Source organism: Panicum virgatum, chromosome 9K, assembly GCF_016808335.1.
Source record: "Panicum virgatum strain AP13 chromosome 9K, P.virgatum_v5, whole genome shotgun sequence".
NCBI classification, from domain to species: domain Eukaryota; kingdom Viridiplantae; phylum Streptophyta; class Magnoliopsida; order Poales; family Poaceae; genus Panicum; species Panicum virgatum.
Genome location: NC_053144.1, coordinates 6,236,359 through 6,251,955, shown reverse-complemented (window position 1 = coordinate 6,251,955; position 15,597 = coordinate 6,236,359). Strand labels below are relative to the sequence as shown.

General features: G+C 42.5%; 2 protein-coding genes and 1 long non-coding RNA gene across 6 annotated transcripts; 1 reads left to right on the top strand and 2 right to left on the bottom strand.

Moving 5' to 3' along the window:
* Positions 1-642: 642 nt before the first annotated feature.
* Positions 643-4,932, bottom strand: LOC120649667. 3 transcript variants are annotated; one of them, XR_005665335.1, is made up of 9 exons: positions 4,752-4,932; positions 4,195-4,275; positions 3,386-4,034; positions 3,223-3,308; positions 3,046-3,136; positions 2,516-2,947; positions 2,300-2,428; positions 1,702-2,215; positions 643-1,621 (listed from the first exon to the last, which is right to left on the bottom strand). It is a non-coding gene; the product is annotated as an uncharacterized LOC120649667 (long non-coding RNA). The 3 variants fall into 3 exon arrangements; XR_005665334.1 differs by having other exon boundaries at positions 2,300-2,431; positions 3,046-3,308; XR_005665333.1 differs by having other exon boundaries at positions 3,046-3,308.
* A 953-nt stretch (positions 4,933-5,885) lies between these two features.
* Positions 5,886-10,612, top strand: LOC120649666 (casein kinase II subunit alpha-like). Its single transcript, XM_039926524.1, has 10 exons — positions 5,886-6,340; positions 6,432-6,561; positions 7,306-7,500; positions 7,990-8,147; positions 8,512-8,602; positions 8,675-8,740; positions 9,547-9,629; positions 9,708-9,771; positions 9,859-9,927; positions 10,039-10,612. The coding sequence occupies exons 1-10, from the start codon at positions 6,012-6,014 to the stop codon at positions 10,132-10,134; spliced, it is 1,281 nt and encodes a 426-aa protein (XP_039782458.1). The 5' UTR covers positions 5,886-6,011; the 3' UTR covers positions 10,135-10,612.
* A 1,061-nt stretch (positions 10,613-11,673) lies between these two features.
* On the bottom strand, positions 11,674-15,378 carry LOC120649665 (protein transport protein Sec61 subunit alpha-like). Of its 2 annotated transcripts, XR_005665332.1 has the most exons (8): positions 15,207-15,378; positions 13,861-14,208; positions 13,507-13,734; positions 13,066-13,420; positions 12,866-12,990; positions 12,614-12,749; positions 11,908-12,374; positions 11,674-11,860 (listed from the first exon to the last, which is right to left on the bottom strand). XR_005665332.1 is itself a non-coding variant. In XM_039926523.1 (7 exons), exons 2-7 carry the CDS (start codon positions 14,202-14,204, stop codon positions 12,135-12,137), a joined length of 1,428 nt encoding a protein of 475 aa, XP_039782457.1. In that variant the 5' UTR covers positions 14,205-14,208; positions 15,207-15,378; the 3' UTR covers positions 11,718-12,134. The 2 variants fall into 2 exon arrangements, 1 of the variants encoding a protein (XP_039782457.1); XM_039926523.1 differs by having other exon boundaries at positions 11,718-12,374.
* Between the last annotated feature and the right edge of the window lie 219 nt (positions 15,379-15,597).

Sequence of the window (15,597 nt, the reverse complement as noted above, 5' to 3'; positions counted from 1 at the left end):
AAGCAATATTTTGATTGATTCGATTGGAATAACCTCAATCGGCCTTAGCCTTCATATATATATATATAGGCCAGGGAAGATGTACCCCTTCATGATTCGATTTACAAAAGGAAATCTATCTCTAAATCTAAATCTACTCGGATTACAGAATCAGACCGGTCTGACCGGTCAGCCTGACCGGTCAGACCGGTCGACCTCTGCAGGTGCTAATTTTGGCTGTCAACAGATTGTTGAGGTTGCAGCAGTGTCATCTAGGCCTCTAGGGGGGGCAGACAAGACGTGGTCTCTGTATGGGAAAAACGCTAATGCACAAGAACCTACCGAATGATAATACTTCCTCCCCTACATAATGTATGTTTTAGTTTTGTCCCTCAAGCTTTTCTAACTTTGAAGTTTATAGAAAAATATTAACATAGATAACTTTTCATGAAGTTTATTTCATGATGAATTCAATGAAACAAATTTCATATTATGTATTTTAAAATGAACTCGGTCAAAATTATAGAAGTCCGACTTACAGCAAATCTAGAATTTCTTGTATTTTGGAATGCAGAGATTTAGAAAAGTGCCATATTTTCATACTGGGGACTGGATATTCGACTTCTGGCTCCTGCAAGATGAAGACGGTCAGAGAATATTACAGGAACAACAAGTCCTGGCAATCTTAGTCACATCTCGGTTCAGATATTCCTAATCTGAAAAGGATTCAGATATTCCTTTGGCATGACGCCTTGGCTGCACATCATGGTAAGAAGATTCTGAATTCACATCCATTGTACTCTAAAACATACATAAGCGAAAAAGCTTCTCAAAATATTGCCTAAAGTAACAAAATAGTATTAGGAGTCAGGGCGGTGATTGCATAAGTGCTTTCGTTTCCTTCTTGTGAATGCTATCAACTGGCCACTGCCACTTCTTACATTCTGATCTGTTTTCTCCTCTGTTTTTGCAGTTTCCATTTTAGTAGCCTCTATGGTTAAACAAAACTCAGAATTTTCGTGGGAAAGAACCATCAATTTCCTCCTTTTAGATAGTTTGTTTGGACCTAGATTGCCAAGGTCCTCATCCCCAGCGGATTCCTCCTTTCCAACTGTATCATTTGCTTCTCCAGTGAATGAATTAACAATTCTCTGAGTTACCTCTCCAGCACTACTGATAGGGAAATCTTCAGCAGGTACAGCAACAGGTTTCTGCCAATGGCCATTTTCAATTGGGTCCTTGGTATTCTCTTGAAATATTTGATTTTGCATAGCATCGGCTCCACCCTGAGCAACATTGTCCTCAAGCTTTGTCTGGACAGCATCTTGCTGTTTGTCAGGGCCTGGAATTGCAGCATCAGGTTCTTCCTGTTCAGAGACATAGGGAGATTCAACATCACTTGGCACTGAACTGAACTTTTTCTTAGATGTATTCAAGGTATCTCCAGGTCTACTGGCATTAAAAGGTCAACCCATCGTTCTTGGACCTGTAATATTCTTTGATCTTGTCCCCAAAGCTTCCTCAATTATAACATCGTTCTCAGATGCACCCGTGATCTTCTGCAAGTGCTCATTATTTGATGATATACCCAAAATCTTTTCGAATTCTGGAAGGACTGAAGGTTTGCACACCGTTCCTTCACCTGCAATTACCAAAATTATGTGAGTAATCCCCACCATGTAACTGTACAAAAAAATACAATAATGACTTCATCAATTTTACCATTAATCAAAGGTGCACCAGCAAACTCCTACAATTCAGATGTAACCTTTTTGTAGATTTGGTCCACTGATCCAACAGTCTCCTGCACTTCCACAGTCGCTATGGATGCATAATCATTCTTCATTTCTGAATTTGAAATATCCTCCAGTGTAGCATCCTCTGCAGATGTGTTCATAATATCTGTCATAGCATCCTCAACAGGTGTGCTAATAATGTCCTGGAGATTTACTTCTGTCATGGTTATATCAAGAGGATCTCCCTGTGGATGAGCATCCTCAGTTTTGTTGCTTGTGGTATCACCTGTAGTGAGAGGTGCTAAATCAGCAGTTCCTACTGTGGGTTGAATTCTCCTCATTTGATCCAATTGCAGTATAGTGTTTCCCTCGACATGATCATCACCAATTTGTTGCATATTCGCAACAGTAGCTTGGGGACGATCCACGTTATTTGAAAAGATCATGGCTGATTCAGCACTCCCAATTCCCATGCCAGCTGGAACACCACTTTGCATAATCTGCACGACAACTGAGGACATAAGCATGTTTTGTATCTTGCAATTTAAGTAAATAGATCCATTAAGACACGGTGAGAGAGCAACCTGCTTAGACTCCGCCATTTTAACAGTGATGTACACATCGATGTCAGTAAGTGATTCCTTCATTCTTTTTGCATCAGTTTCACTTAACAAAGTTCTAATTCGTCCATGTACTGTATTGACCAAATCAACCTGCTTGTGGTTGAAAGTGTTTATGAATGACATGTAGACATTAAACTTAGCACAAACAGAATGCAAAATTCATTTAAAAATTATTACCAGAATTTTACCAGCCTGCCTAGATAACTCATACGATATAACTGGACATTCAACAGGAGTGGAGATCCATCGACGTGTAATTCGCCAATATCATTCAAGGTAACGATTCCTTGCATGAGTAGGATCTGAGTTCCCTGTATCCTGTTGCTCGACAACAGAGAAGAGCCTGTTCTGCCATTGTTTAATGTACTTATCATGGTAAGTAGGCCAATCTTGATCAGCTTTACCCTGCATTGTAACACGTTCAACAGCCTCAACCAGGTCTGGTATGTGCTGCACCATTCCAAATTGTAGTAAGACACGATCAGACACATGCATTTCCACTATCTGGAAGCATATTAATGGAGTCCTTGATCTCCAAACTGCAGATCCAAATGTACATGTTGCAGGAAGCCCAGCGATCAGGTTTGGTGTGTATGGGTCCCATGTGATCTATAAAACATTCAAAATATACTACTGATATCATTTCAACTCCTTTTTGTGAGCATCTAACAGCACAAATGCACATCCTGAAGTCATGAAACTCATACCTGAGAATCTGATATAGTATCGAGCCGATGCCTGTAGAACTCATGGTCCATGGATCAGACATTTTCACGGTTCTTGAAGGCAACATTCCATCTAGTTATCAGATGTTTTTCATATCATGGAGCATATATTGAAGTAAACAGAAGTGGTAATAAAAAACAATCTGAGCTATAAAAAACCTGCATCCAAGGGGCAAGTCATCGGGTAGAGCCTTATTCTCTAGCCTTTCAGGACAGCCTATCTGGATATGCTCCCATGCCCATATCTGCAATGTTTTTGCATCGATCAGGTCTAGCATGCATCGAGAGTGAAGTTTTCTGCAAAACTAAGAAGACATACTACCTGAAGAAGAGTGAGAAACGCACAGCAGTTCGCTTTGCCCTTCATGCTGGTCTTTCCAAGTTCTCTGTAGAGGTGGGCAAGAACAGCAGCCCCCCAGGCCATCTCTCCTGAGGCATCAAAATCACGGAGTAGGGCCAAATATCGCAAGTGCACTCTAGTTCCACTCGGATCAGGAAATAAACTGCAGCCGATTTGGTACAGTATGTACGCTCGTGAGTCGTGCAGCATACTCTACATCTGACTGATTTGCACCTTATGGTAATGTTTTGAAAGTGTCATGGAGCCATGCAATGTTGATAGAACCACCTTTGATCTGTGGAGGCTCTTGACCCAGAAGCTGTGTGCATAATTGCTCCCAATTACAGTTTGCCGGGCCAGTGACAAGAGCACCATGTACACGAAGCCCAGTAAGAATTGCCACATCCTTTAAGAGCACTGTAATTTCTCCAAACCGCAAGTGAAATGTTTGTGTTTCACGCCGCCATCTTTCAACCAATGCATTTAAAAATGCATGGTCCAACTGAACCCGCTTCAAGAAAGAGAGGTGGTAAAATCCAGAACGCTGCAATAGCGCAAGCATTCCCTTATGTCTCACTTCCCACTGGTTAAGTCTGGTGCCATGTTCGATAAATCTAACAGGTTTGTAGATCTGCATTTATTTTCAGGATAAGATCATTAACAGAAAACTCTTTTTTTTAAAGACCCAATAACTGAGAACTGAACGTATTAATGGGAAATAAGCAGATAAATCAAAATTTAAGGAAAAGTTTTCCTTTAAAAAAAATTAAGGACAAGTTTTAAATTGTTACCTTCCCAACAAATATAGCTTCTGACTTGTGAAACTCCTGTTCCACCAGGACAGATTTATCAACAGGACCAGGGTCAAGGTTCTGCTCCAGATACAGTGAGTAGATGGTTAGCTGTGATTATGCATGTATGCTGAACCAAAATGGCTATAATGACCAACATTGGATAACTTGTCAGTTCAAGCTTAAATTTCTGTATGAGTAAGTAATTACGCGGGCATGGTCATTTCAGCGCATCCCGTGCCTAAACTCCAAGCTCCAGCATGGCAGGGCAGCATGAGCAACTGCAATGACTGAACTAAAGAACTAGACACCTCTTGGTGCGCAGGCTGACCAAAATGTACCTCGAAAGTATAAGCGCGAGACGCAATAGCCCCCTGCTTTCCCCATTACCACGAAACCAGTCGCAGAATATGCTTTCGATTACATAAACTCACCGCACATGTGGCACGAACAGTCTACAAGGCTATACAGCGAGGAATTCCAATGCCAGTTAAGAAAAATGGTTGTCGCTTGTCCCACTAGAGGCAGGCGAGGTGCTAGGGTTCGGCGAAACTGACCTGCTCTTGGGGCTGAGCTGTGCCGCCGAGCTCCTCAGCCCCAGCATCCATGGCAGCTCGCGCGCGCGCCCTTGCCCGCGGGATTTTCTCGCTTTCCCCCGTCCGTTTTGGAAGAAGGGTTGAAGACGGCGGCGTGTTTGGAAGGCAGGCGAAACCGGCGTCTAGTTGCTGCCGAGCTCCGAGGAGCAGGGGAGGGGGGCATGAATGCGGGGGCTCTATCTTATGAAAGATAGATATAAATGAAAGATAGATAAGACATTTATTTTTAAAGCCTATTTTAACTTAATTATTTACTGTAAATATGTTCAATATTTTAGTTAAGTTAACTCAACATTTTGTTAAACACGTTCAACATTTAGCTTTCAAAATGTTGAAACTGTGAAGACAAAATGTTGAAATTGGAGATATAAAATGTTGAAATAGAAATGTTGAAGATTTTTTCTCCAGCGAGGGTGTTTCTTCTCCGGCATCGGCGTGTCCGGGCGCGGCGCGCAGCAGCAGCACGCAACAGCAAAGCAGCAGGCGCCGTGCAGAGAGCACTGGCCAACCCCCTCATGTTCTTTCGGGCCCGCGGCTCAAGTCAATGCGAGAAGAGCAAAATGGCTATTTTATACCTATTATTAATATATATACATTGAGTTATACCTTTAGATACTATAAATTAGCAAAAATATTTGGTATTCAATGAATACCCATGCATACCAAGTAGGCCCGCCCCTGTCCTTAGTGCTGCCGTGGGCTGAACTAGTAATTCTGTCGGCAACGGCGGCGCGCAGCAGCGGCAACGCAGGGAGGGCAGGCGGGCGGCAGCGGATGTGCAGGCGCGGCGCTCGCGACGACGCGGCAGGCGGCGCAGCGGGCTCTGGCGCGGCGATGACGCATGGTGGGAAAGGGGAGCAGGAGGAAGAAGGTTAGAATTGAAGAGATCCAACGGTTGAGATGATTTGCACGAATATCAAATATTGGAATGTGGGGAAGAAAAAATTTTGTGAAAGATATAGAGGATTTCCGAATGAATGCTCCGAGTATCAGGGCCGGGCCAACACTCCATCCTCGTAATCGCGGGCTGGCGATTACGAGGATATTTTCTTGAGATTTTTACGTGCGAAAGAAAGCGAGCCCACCACCCGGGGCCGGGAGAGGCGAGCGGAGCCACCGAGCCACGGCGTGCTTTTGCTCTCGCAGCCGAACTCGGTCGCCGCAGCGAGCCAGCCAGCGACACGGCCGGCCGGATCCCTCCGCCCCCCGCGCCGCGGTTACATGGCCTGGTGCGCCCTGCGCAGCCGCGTCCTCCCGCTTCCGGCATCAGCCGCCGCCGCCGCCGCCGCCGCCGCGCCCCACGGCTTCCTCCTCTCCACCGCGGCCCCGCGCCACGCTCGCCACCACCAGCTACGCCGCCGCGTCGCCCCCACGGCCTACGCCGCCGCCGCGGCCGCCGCAGCTGAGGCGCCGCTCCCCATGACGCCGCGCTTCGGCCGGGCCACGCGGTTTCCCGGGGGCGCCGCCTCCGTTGCGCGCGTCTACGCGGACGCCAACGCCCAGCGGCCCAAGGAGTACTGGGATTACGAGTCGCTCGACATCCAGTGGGGGTAGGCACACGGAGCTGGAGCTCAGCTCGTCCGTGGTCTCCAGATTTGGGGGCGAGGTAGGGTTGTTGTTCTGATGTGCCTGTGCGTACAGGGAGCAGGATGGATACGAGGTGCTGCGGAAGGTGGGGAAGGGAAAGTACAGCGAGGTGTTTGAAGGTTTCCAGCCTGGGAGCGATGAGAGGTGCATCATTAAGATCCTCAAGCCCGTGAAGAAGAAGAAGGTGACGAAAGTTTGCAATGCTCTGTTGTGGTGGTTGTTGCATTTCTACTCACTGGAATCGTAAAACTGGAAACGCAGTGGCTGCCATTTATTAGGTTAGAGTTTATGAATGACCACCAGTATCAGCTGTTTTGAGCACGAGACAATATGGTTTGAGTAAATCCTTCGTTAGTTTATCTTGGCTGGAGACATTGTAGTTGCTCAGGATTGTTGTACTCCCTTCGTCCCAAAAAGAATGTAAATTTCGCTTCCCGAGGAGTCAAACAATTTCAAATTTGACCGAATTTATACAAAATAGTATTAATATTTGTGTTACAATATAAGTATCTTTAGATTAATCATGTAATATATTTCTATACTACATCTATTCGGAGACACAAATGTTAGTAATTTTTTGAATAAATTTGGTCAAAATTGAAATAGTTTGACTTCTCGAGAAACGAGATTTGCATTCTTTTTGGGACGGAGGGAGTATGGCTATATCATCTTGTTCATACTCAAGAAATTCACAACAAGGGCATCTTATGTTTTTTTTGTATAAAAAAGAGTAAGATAGGAGCAAAAAACTGATAAATTTTAATTTTCTGTGGCATCTACTCGTGGTTATTTGATCATTTTTAGGCTTACTGGATAATTTTGAAGTTATTTGAGCGAAATTGATGTTTGTGTGTATGTGTGTTTTTCTACTTGCTTAGATTTCTGTGACTTTGTAGTGGTTCATGTGGTTTCTTTTATGATCATCCAGATCAAGAGGGAAATAAAAATACTTCAGAACTTATATGGAGGGCCAAATATTGTAAAGCTGCTTGATGTTGTCAGAGATGAGGAATCAAAGACGCCTAGTCTGATCTTTGAATATGTCAATAATACTGACTTCAAAGTGCTCTACCCTACACTATCTGATTATGATATCAGATATTATATTTTTGAATTATTAAAGGCAAGAATCTGGATTCTGGACCTCATTATTTCTCGTATCTGTTACTTATGTCGTCTTGTTCATGGTTCAGCTATTCCAATATCAACTTCTTTTCATGATGTACCTGTTTGATTTTGAAAGTAAAATTGAATTCCCATGGTTTTTCTCGCATATCACAGATCCTAGAAATTTTAAGGGTCACATTGGGCCGATAAGTATGGTCTTATTTATATTCCTTTAGCTGATAATTCGTGTGAGGGACTAAAATGTAGAACTGTCATAAAGATATTTGGAGTTTAGACCAAAAGAAAATGAAACTTTGATGTATTTGGGTGGGCATCATAAAGACCAAATGAAAGTGCAGTATGTGGTGCTCTCTTTTATTGATGAGCTAGCTGTCCATTTTGCATTTTTACAACTTAAATTTTTACAACTTAAATGTTCTAGCCTCCTATTTCCTTCAGGCTGCATTCGACTTGATGGTCTTAACTTTTCCAGGTATTTGTGTAGGCACTAGATTATTGTCATTCACGGGGTATCATGCACCGAGATGTCAAACCTCACAATATCATGATTGACCATGAAAAACGCCAGCTTCGTCTAATCGATTGGGGTCTTGCAGAGTTCTACCATCCCAAGATGGAATATAATGCTAGAGTTGCTTCAAGGTCAGCTGTCCCAGCTCCCCAGCTTTGAAAGTTGTCGGTTCGTGGACTTGTTTGGGTTGTTCATAAAGTTGTATTTATCCACATATTCATGGTAGCAGTTATGCACTGCTAATAAAAATATGAAAATATAAATATTCTCGTGTGGACTTAATTATAATAGACTAATGCATCTTTATATTAGTTCTGGCTTATCTCTCATTTGAATGTCATATGAGTGCTGGACTTTCCACAGAAGGTTATGTTAACCCTGAATATAAATAGTAAATTAATGTGTACTCTGTCTCTTGAAAATTATATTACTCTCTTGCTGCCTCGCGTTGCCTTCTTTCTCTCCTTGGATTACCATGTCCTTTGCTATTTACAGATGCTACAAGGGTCCTGAACTTCTTGTGGATTTGTTAGATTATGATTACTCATTGGATTTGTGGAGTCTTGGTTGCATGTTTGCAGCAATGGTAAGTGACAAGGCCCAATAAATTATCTTCACTATAAGACCTCTGTTGATGTCCATTATGATTCTCTAACAGATATTCCGAGTGGACCCGTTCTTTAGTGGCCAGGATAATTATGACCAGTTAGTGAAAATAACCGAGGTAAGTTTAAAGCTTCTCTGTGTGGAAACATCCTTCAAAATATTTTCTTGGCTGAATCGAAATGGTACATTGATGATTAATTACTACTCTAATTAAGTAATTAGTTGCCACTTGATTATGTTTTTAGATGCTGCATAAATTTAATTTATCCTGTTAAAATTGCACAGGTTAATTGATTCATGTGAAATTATTGTTTGCATATGAGTTGTTTTGCACCAATTTAGCACAATATCTCTGCTTTAGAGTCTCAGTAATGGCAAGTTCATATGTTTTGTCTACATCTTTTATATGGACCAATGTAGCAGTCTAGCAGACCATCATAGCCTTGCATGTACAGAAAATTACTGACTGCATGTAAAACGTTACTGCACTAGCTTTGTGTATTGTTGTTTTTTCAGATGCCAATATATTAGTCGTATGCGTTGTTCTGATTGCGAACTTAATAAATCATAGTCCAACTCTCATGAGTGTATGTTAATCAGAATATAAAAGTATGTCTAGATGTTGCAATGGCCTTTTGTGTCCATTACAATTATCTATGATCTCCTTGTTTTGCCTATGAGTTCATTTAGATTAGCTACCACATCTTGGATATATCATATATGGTGCACCACAGTTGCAGTTATGACCTTGACGAAACCCTTAAACATAAAATCCTAAGCCCTAGCTGTTCTGGTTTTACAATTTCCTCTCATCCCTTAATCTTGCATTTCCCAAAGAAATGGATCTTTGAAAGCAGGTTATATCTGATTTGTTTGAATATTGTTTAGTGAGTAATGTATGCAATCACTGCTGCTGTCCTGCAGGTTCTTGGCACAGAAGATTTCTACGAGTATCTTGACAAATATGGTCTCCAGCTTGACCCACAGCTGGAAAGACTCGTTGGAAGGTCATTGCTTTGGATAATCTTGCAGACTATCAATGTTCTTTAATGTAGGATGATCTAACTAAGTTTTTATGGCTGCAGACATAATAGGAAACCATGGGTGAAGTTTGTCAACGCTAGGAACAGACACCTAGTTAGCCCCGAGGTGACCCTTTTGATCAATGTGGCCTTTTACTACTCATTTCTTGTGCGCGTGCGCGTGTGTGTTTGACAAAGTTTCTACCTTTTATAGGCTATTGATTTGATCGATAAGCTACTCCGGTACGATCACCAGGAAAGGCCTACAGCAAAGGAAACCATGGTATCTCTCTCTTGCCAACATTCATGAAGAAAAGTAGATTCATTTTTACAACATTTATTACTTTAAAACTAGATTATGCTGAAAGCATATTTTTTATATATATGTTTGCAGGCTCATCCATATTTCAATACGGTAAGAAGCTCTGAGAGCAGCAGGCACAATAGCAACAATATGTGCAAAGGTGCACGCGAACGACCCTCTAGCTGACTTGGTTGGATGGGCTCAACTAGCACCTCCTCGGTTCCTGGGTTCGACTACCCGCGGAACGAATTTTCAGGTGGGGTTAAAAAAATCTCATCTGTAAGGGTGGGGCAGGGATTCGGGGTTTTTCTCGGTCTGGAAGACCTTATTCTAATGCTGGGGGGGTTGCCCCACCAGATCGAGGGTTTTTTTTTCACAGGCATACCCTTACTTTTCATGTGGCTCAACACTCATGCAAGGCAAACGGCATATTTGACAATTCTTTTAAACTGGTGCGAAAGATGTAGAGAAATACTTGTAAGGCAGGTGCATGGTCTCTCTCTGCGTAGAGGCATGTAATTGTCACATTTTGTGTGAGTTGATTCTTTTCCTCTGCTGACTTTTCTGCGAATAATTTGTAAGTGGACTTGTATACCGCATCACTTAGAGAGAAAATTCGTGACATTTGCTTCTAATGGTACCTCAATAATACCATATCCATATATATTTGTACTTGTTTGTACCCGGTAGAAGCTTGTAGGTTAAACTGTTAAAATGTGCTTATTTATTTGTTTTGTGAAACATATTATAAATGCATATGCTCACACAGAACTTATAAGTTGCCTACGGACAAGGGTACATCTTTGATACTGACGAGGTCCATTAGCGTCTTGTTACATCGTCTACCACCAAAAGAGAAAACGCTCGTCTATTTACTTGTTCTTTTAAATGGTTATTACAAATTGTTTGCTTTCAGTGATACTGATTGTCTCTCCAAACGATGACCGCGTCCTGTTATGGATTGAGAACGAAGGTAGCCCGCCCTTTGTTCTACTGGACTTAGCAACACCTGATATCTCTGCGCGATGTCCAGAACATGAAAACCTTGAGTCTACGACTCAGAAAATGTCAAAAGCAGACGCACCGAGATTGTAATCTATGATGACTCGGTCCAAAGTAGACTAAAAAAAAGAGTTTAGACTCTTTTAAAAGTAGACTCACTGAGTCATCAGAAATCAGCTTTAAGTCCTGCCGGATGGCAAAAAGTAGACTATCCAAATTATCGTGGATCAATTTAAAGTTGTTGACCTGCCGGAAGCATTTCACCCAACAATTTGACCTCAAGTAGCCCGAAACTTTGCTGCACTTCGGCTCAAACCGTTCCTTCCCAAAACGGTCGGCCAACAGGCATCAGCTAAATTTGCTTTCTTTAAAAGCTGGAGTAATTCTATTTAATAAAAACAGGCATCAGCTAACTCGATCCGATGTCTCGCTCAAATGACATCTTTTTTTTCCAGCAAAAGGTGGTCATCTAGCTTGCAAAGGAGCAACGAAACGTGGAACAGATAGTGGCTCAGTTTGTATCACGTAAATTGTGGGATACAGAGTACAAATACTTATCCAACAAAAATATATGCTCCCTCCGTTGCAAAATGTGAATCGTTTTGACTTCCAAAATGTAAATCATTTTGACTAAAAATCATAGAGTTTTCTATGCACGTACGTATACAATATATCTAGGTACATATCAAATAATACTATAAATCCAAAAAGGTCAAACCGAACTACATTTGGAACGGAGGTTGCATTTATTTAGTATAAGATCATTGTCGCAAAAAAAAAAGAACCATAAACATTAGTACGATCATTATCGCAAACAAATAAGGACACATATTCAGTTCACGATAACTAAATTCATCCAAAATCATCCGGGTCACTATAGTCAAAACATAAAAAGACTGAAAAAGGCCAACTGATGATGACTGCGGCTGTACTTTGGCAGAACTTATGCCACCATACTTGATGATGACTGCGGCTGTACTTTGGCAGAACTTATGCCACCATACTGGCCTCAAAACGCATGCAGAACCTGCTACTAGTTTCCTTGATCCCCTCTGTAAATTAGTCTGCAACCTAAGCTGACTATAAGCTCTCCGATTACAACAATAAACAGCCGGCCAAACAGTACTGTGACTTGCAGGAAGATTAAGCCTATACCCATATTACGGCTCCTGCTGCTAAGGAGATTAGAAACCAAAGAAACCAAGCTCGGTTGCCCTTTCCTTCTCGAATGTCTCAAAGTACTGGTATATGATGGTGACAGCAAGCAGAATACCCGTTCCTGAGCCAATTGCGCCCATAAAATCAGCTAGAACAGTCAATGCACCAATGCATACTCCACCAAATGCAGCAGCAGTGGGGATGTATCTGTTCAGTTCCTTCTGCAGGTTTGACTCACGATGGCCTGGCATCACCATTTGTTGTTCCTGTTGAATTGCCAGGGTAAGGGATTAGCACGGAAATCTTGCATTTGAATACAATGTATACTATCATACTATTAACATTTCTAGTGCATAACCAGCAGCAGATTATATAGTTGCACGACAAATTAAAGTAATATAGACCCAAACAAATACATCAGCATGTGCCCCTTGCAAGGTTATGATTCATGAACTATGCTACACATGGAGGGGAAAGACAGATCACGGATATGCATTATTTTTACCTTCAGCTGCTTAGCAACATCCTTTGCTGATGAACCAGAAACTTCAATCCATGTCTTTGAGAAGAGAGCACAAGCTGACAGCATGAAGACCACATAGAACAATGCATGGAATGGATTTGCCAGAACATCAGCCAAGCTGCAAATTTGAACATTTGAAGTAAGCATGGTTAATAATTCATTGATTGTTAACAAAATCATAAGCAACGAATCGTAAAAGAGAAGGCAGCAATGTAAAAGAAACTAATTATTCACCTTGATGGTGCAGTAACATAGTAAGCAAGACCACCAACAGGAACAGAATGACCAGAGTACTCGGATTCCTTCCATTTCCCAAGAAGGTTAACAAGGAAATTTCCACTGTATTTCCTGTAGAGAAGCTGCAATAATAGTATTTTTAGCCCTTCCACATTCATGTAACAATTGTACAACAGCACTGGAATTGAAGTCCGTACCTGGGATATGAAATAGAGGTTGGTAATCAGTGCAGAGTGCAGAATGATAGGCATGTTGGAAGTGTAGAATAGCTTGATTGGGTACGAGCCTTGTTGACCACGAGCATTCTTTGATCTCACTGGAAGCACAACACGGAAGCCTTGGAAGTAGATAACTATGAGGAAGACCAAGACAGTAGCAAGTAAATTGGTCACATTTGGAAGATTCTGACGATAGAAAGCCTCGCGTAGAGCACGGACTTTATCAGTTCGAGTAATCAAAAGATGGAACAAAGCAATGACAGCCCCTTCAAATTCAGCACCACGCCCACTGTTGATGGTTGTTGGGCTAAATGCCTTCCAGATGATGTTCTCACTACATGGGAGGAAGTTTACCATAAGACAGCATGTACATAATAGCAAAATCAATCATCATCGAGACATGACATTTAACATGCTTACCAGATATTAGTAGCAATGAACAGAGAGATACCAGAACCCAAACCATAGCCTTTCTGTAGGAGTTCATCCAGACAGATGACAATGATGCCAGCAAAGAAAAGCTGAAGTATAATGAGAATAGCATTCCCAGTGCCAAGTTGGCTCACACTGCCATACATTCCAGAGAGAACATATGCCACAGCTTCTCCAATAGCAATGAGGATACCAAGCAGCTTCTGAGCACCATTTCTGAGTAGAAGAGTAAAGTATGCATCACGAGAAAATCACCAGATACAAAAATAAGCAAGTTCTTAAGGACATTGACCCATTCATATAAAAGTAAAATTGGAGATCATACTATTCAACAGTACTTACAGCAGAGCACGATCCTCCCTCACACTGTTGTCAACTTCAATAATCTTTGATCCCACTAGAAGTTGCATCACCATCCCAGATGTCACAATTGGAGTGATACCCAGCTCCATAACAGTACCACGGTTTGATGCAAGAATAACACGCATCCAGTAGAAAGGGTCTGCCCCAGTAGTAGAATGAATGCCATAGAGCGGGAGCTGGCTGCAGACCAGGAAAATAAAGAGAGAAATGACGGTGTAGATCACTTTCTCTCTGAATGGTATTTTCCTATCAGCACTCTGAACTTCTGGCAAGAAAGCCAGAAAGGGCCTGACAAGATGCAGTACTCGAAACCCGCCAGCCATCTCTCTATATTAAGAGAAAAGATATAGATCAGCAATATGTACAATATCTATTCCGCCTAGTCTAGTGGGCAGTCATAATTTTGATAAATATATAAGATACATCCATTAGAGTAAATGAATTTATTAAAGTATGTATATTCAGAATCAGATAAAGGAAAAGCAGAGCAATAAAATAAAAACCAAAGCTAATATAACTGCTAGGCGTTTGCGTTTATAATGAAAAAAACGAGCACAGAAGAAATTTCCCTTCCATAATTTGCAAATTAACACACTTGTTTCCTTGTAGTGACTCGATAGATGAAATTTAGTTGAGAAAAGTGATTTAGAGCTAGACATAAGCTGCACAATACGAAGCAGTGAGTTTGTTGTAACACCTAATGTTTGCCAGCCCAGCTAGAAGGCCACACAATTTGCATGATACGGAAATTATTCTGTATGTTGGTAATCTTCATTGGTGAATTAGCTCAGTACCCGAACCAAGTTATGTGACGTTCAATGTAAGCTCTATCTATAATCTGCATGACTGTTTAGCTTGACACCCCGAATTAAGTAAAGGAAACTATTCAACGCTCAAATCAAAGATATACTCGCACTATTTAACCAGGTGCGAATCAGAATTATACCGAACATACCTACCAATTAACCGTCTTAGCACCCTAGATTCATATGGATCTGGACGTCTCACCTACTAGCTCAAACACATAAAAGTATGTCGAATCCTTCGAAACGCAACCCTCGAACCGCATGACACGCTTCTAAACCCCACACCTACAGATCTCGGAGCGAAGGGACCGAAAATTCAAACCAATAAGCGCACCCCCCCCCTCCACAGATCCAGCAAAAACATCTAGGAACGACAAGCACAAACGAGCCGCAGATCAACGAGCATCGACACAAATCGCCAGGCAAACAAACCAGATCTGCGCCAACAGCACGCGAATCGGGTACAGGTAACCATTGGATCACCTCGAGATCAGGGCCGTAAGGTGCGAGCAGCTCTACCTGGCCGGCGATGCAGACGACCGCCCTACGCCGGGCTGGGCCTCGCCGGGTGACGAGGGCGCGAAACCCTAGGCGAGCGGAGGATGGGAGAGGAGGAGAGAGATGGGATCTCCCAGCACGAGTACTACGCGGGGAGCAGTAGAGAGGCGATGGGCAGGGCAGGCTAATAGCGGGAGGGGGTTAGATGGCCAGCAGAGCACGACGCTCGCTGCGCGTGGGCCCGGGCAAGTGGGTCGTGGACGCGCAGAAAAAATCGCCTGGCCATTGGGAGCCTCCACAGCCGTCCGATTGGGAAGGGGCGCTGCAGATTGGTCCTCATGACGTGGGAGGGGATGACCACGTCGACCAAACGACCACGGACAGGACAGTTGGGATTGTTATTCTGGATCGT

What these genes read in the sequence shown, in the direction of transcription:
- LOC120649665 (XM_039926523.1), bottom strand. Translation starts at nt 14,204, where the DNA reads ATGGCTGGCGGGTTTCGAGTACTGCATCTTGTCAGGCCCTTTCTGGCT. An exon ending in ACCTCTATTTCATATCCCAG is followed by an intron (nt 12,991 to 13,065) that starts GTACGGACTTCA and finishes CTATTATTGCAG; the next exon opens with CTTCTCTACAGGAAATACAG. An exon ending in TATGTTACTGCACCATCAAG is followed by an intron (nt 12,750 to 12,865) that starts GTGAATAATTAG and finishes TCAAATTTGCAG; the next exon opens with CTTGGCTGATGTTCTGGCAA.
- LOC120649666 (XM_039926524.1), top strand. Translation starts at nt 6,012, where the DNA reads ATGGCCTGGTGCGCCCTGCGCAGCCGCGTCCTCCCGCTTCCGGCATCA. An exon ending in AGTTAGTGAAAATAACCGAG is followed by an intron (nt 8,741 to 9,546) that starts GTAAGTTTAAAG and finishes GCTGTCCTGCAG; the next exon opens with GTTCTTGGCACAGAAGATTT. An exon ending in GACACCTAGTTAGCCCCGAG is followed by an intron (nt 9,772 to 9,858) that starts GTGACCCTTTTG and finishes TACCTTTTATAG; the next exon opens with GCTATTGATTTGATCGATAA.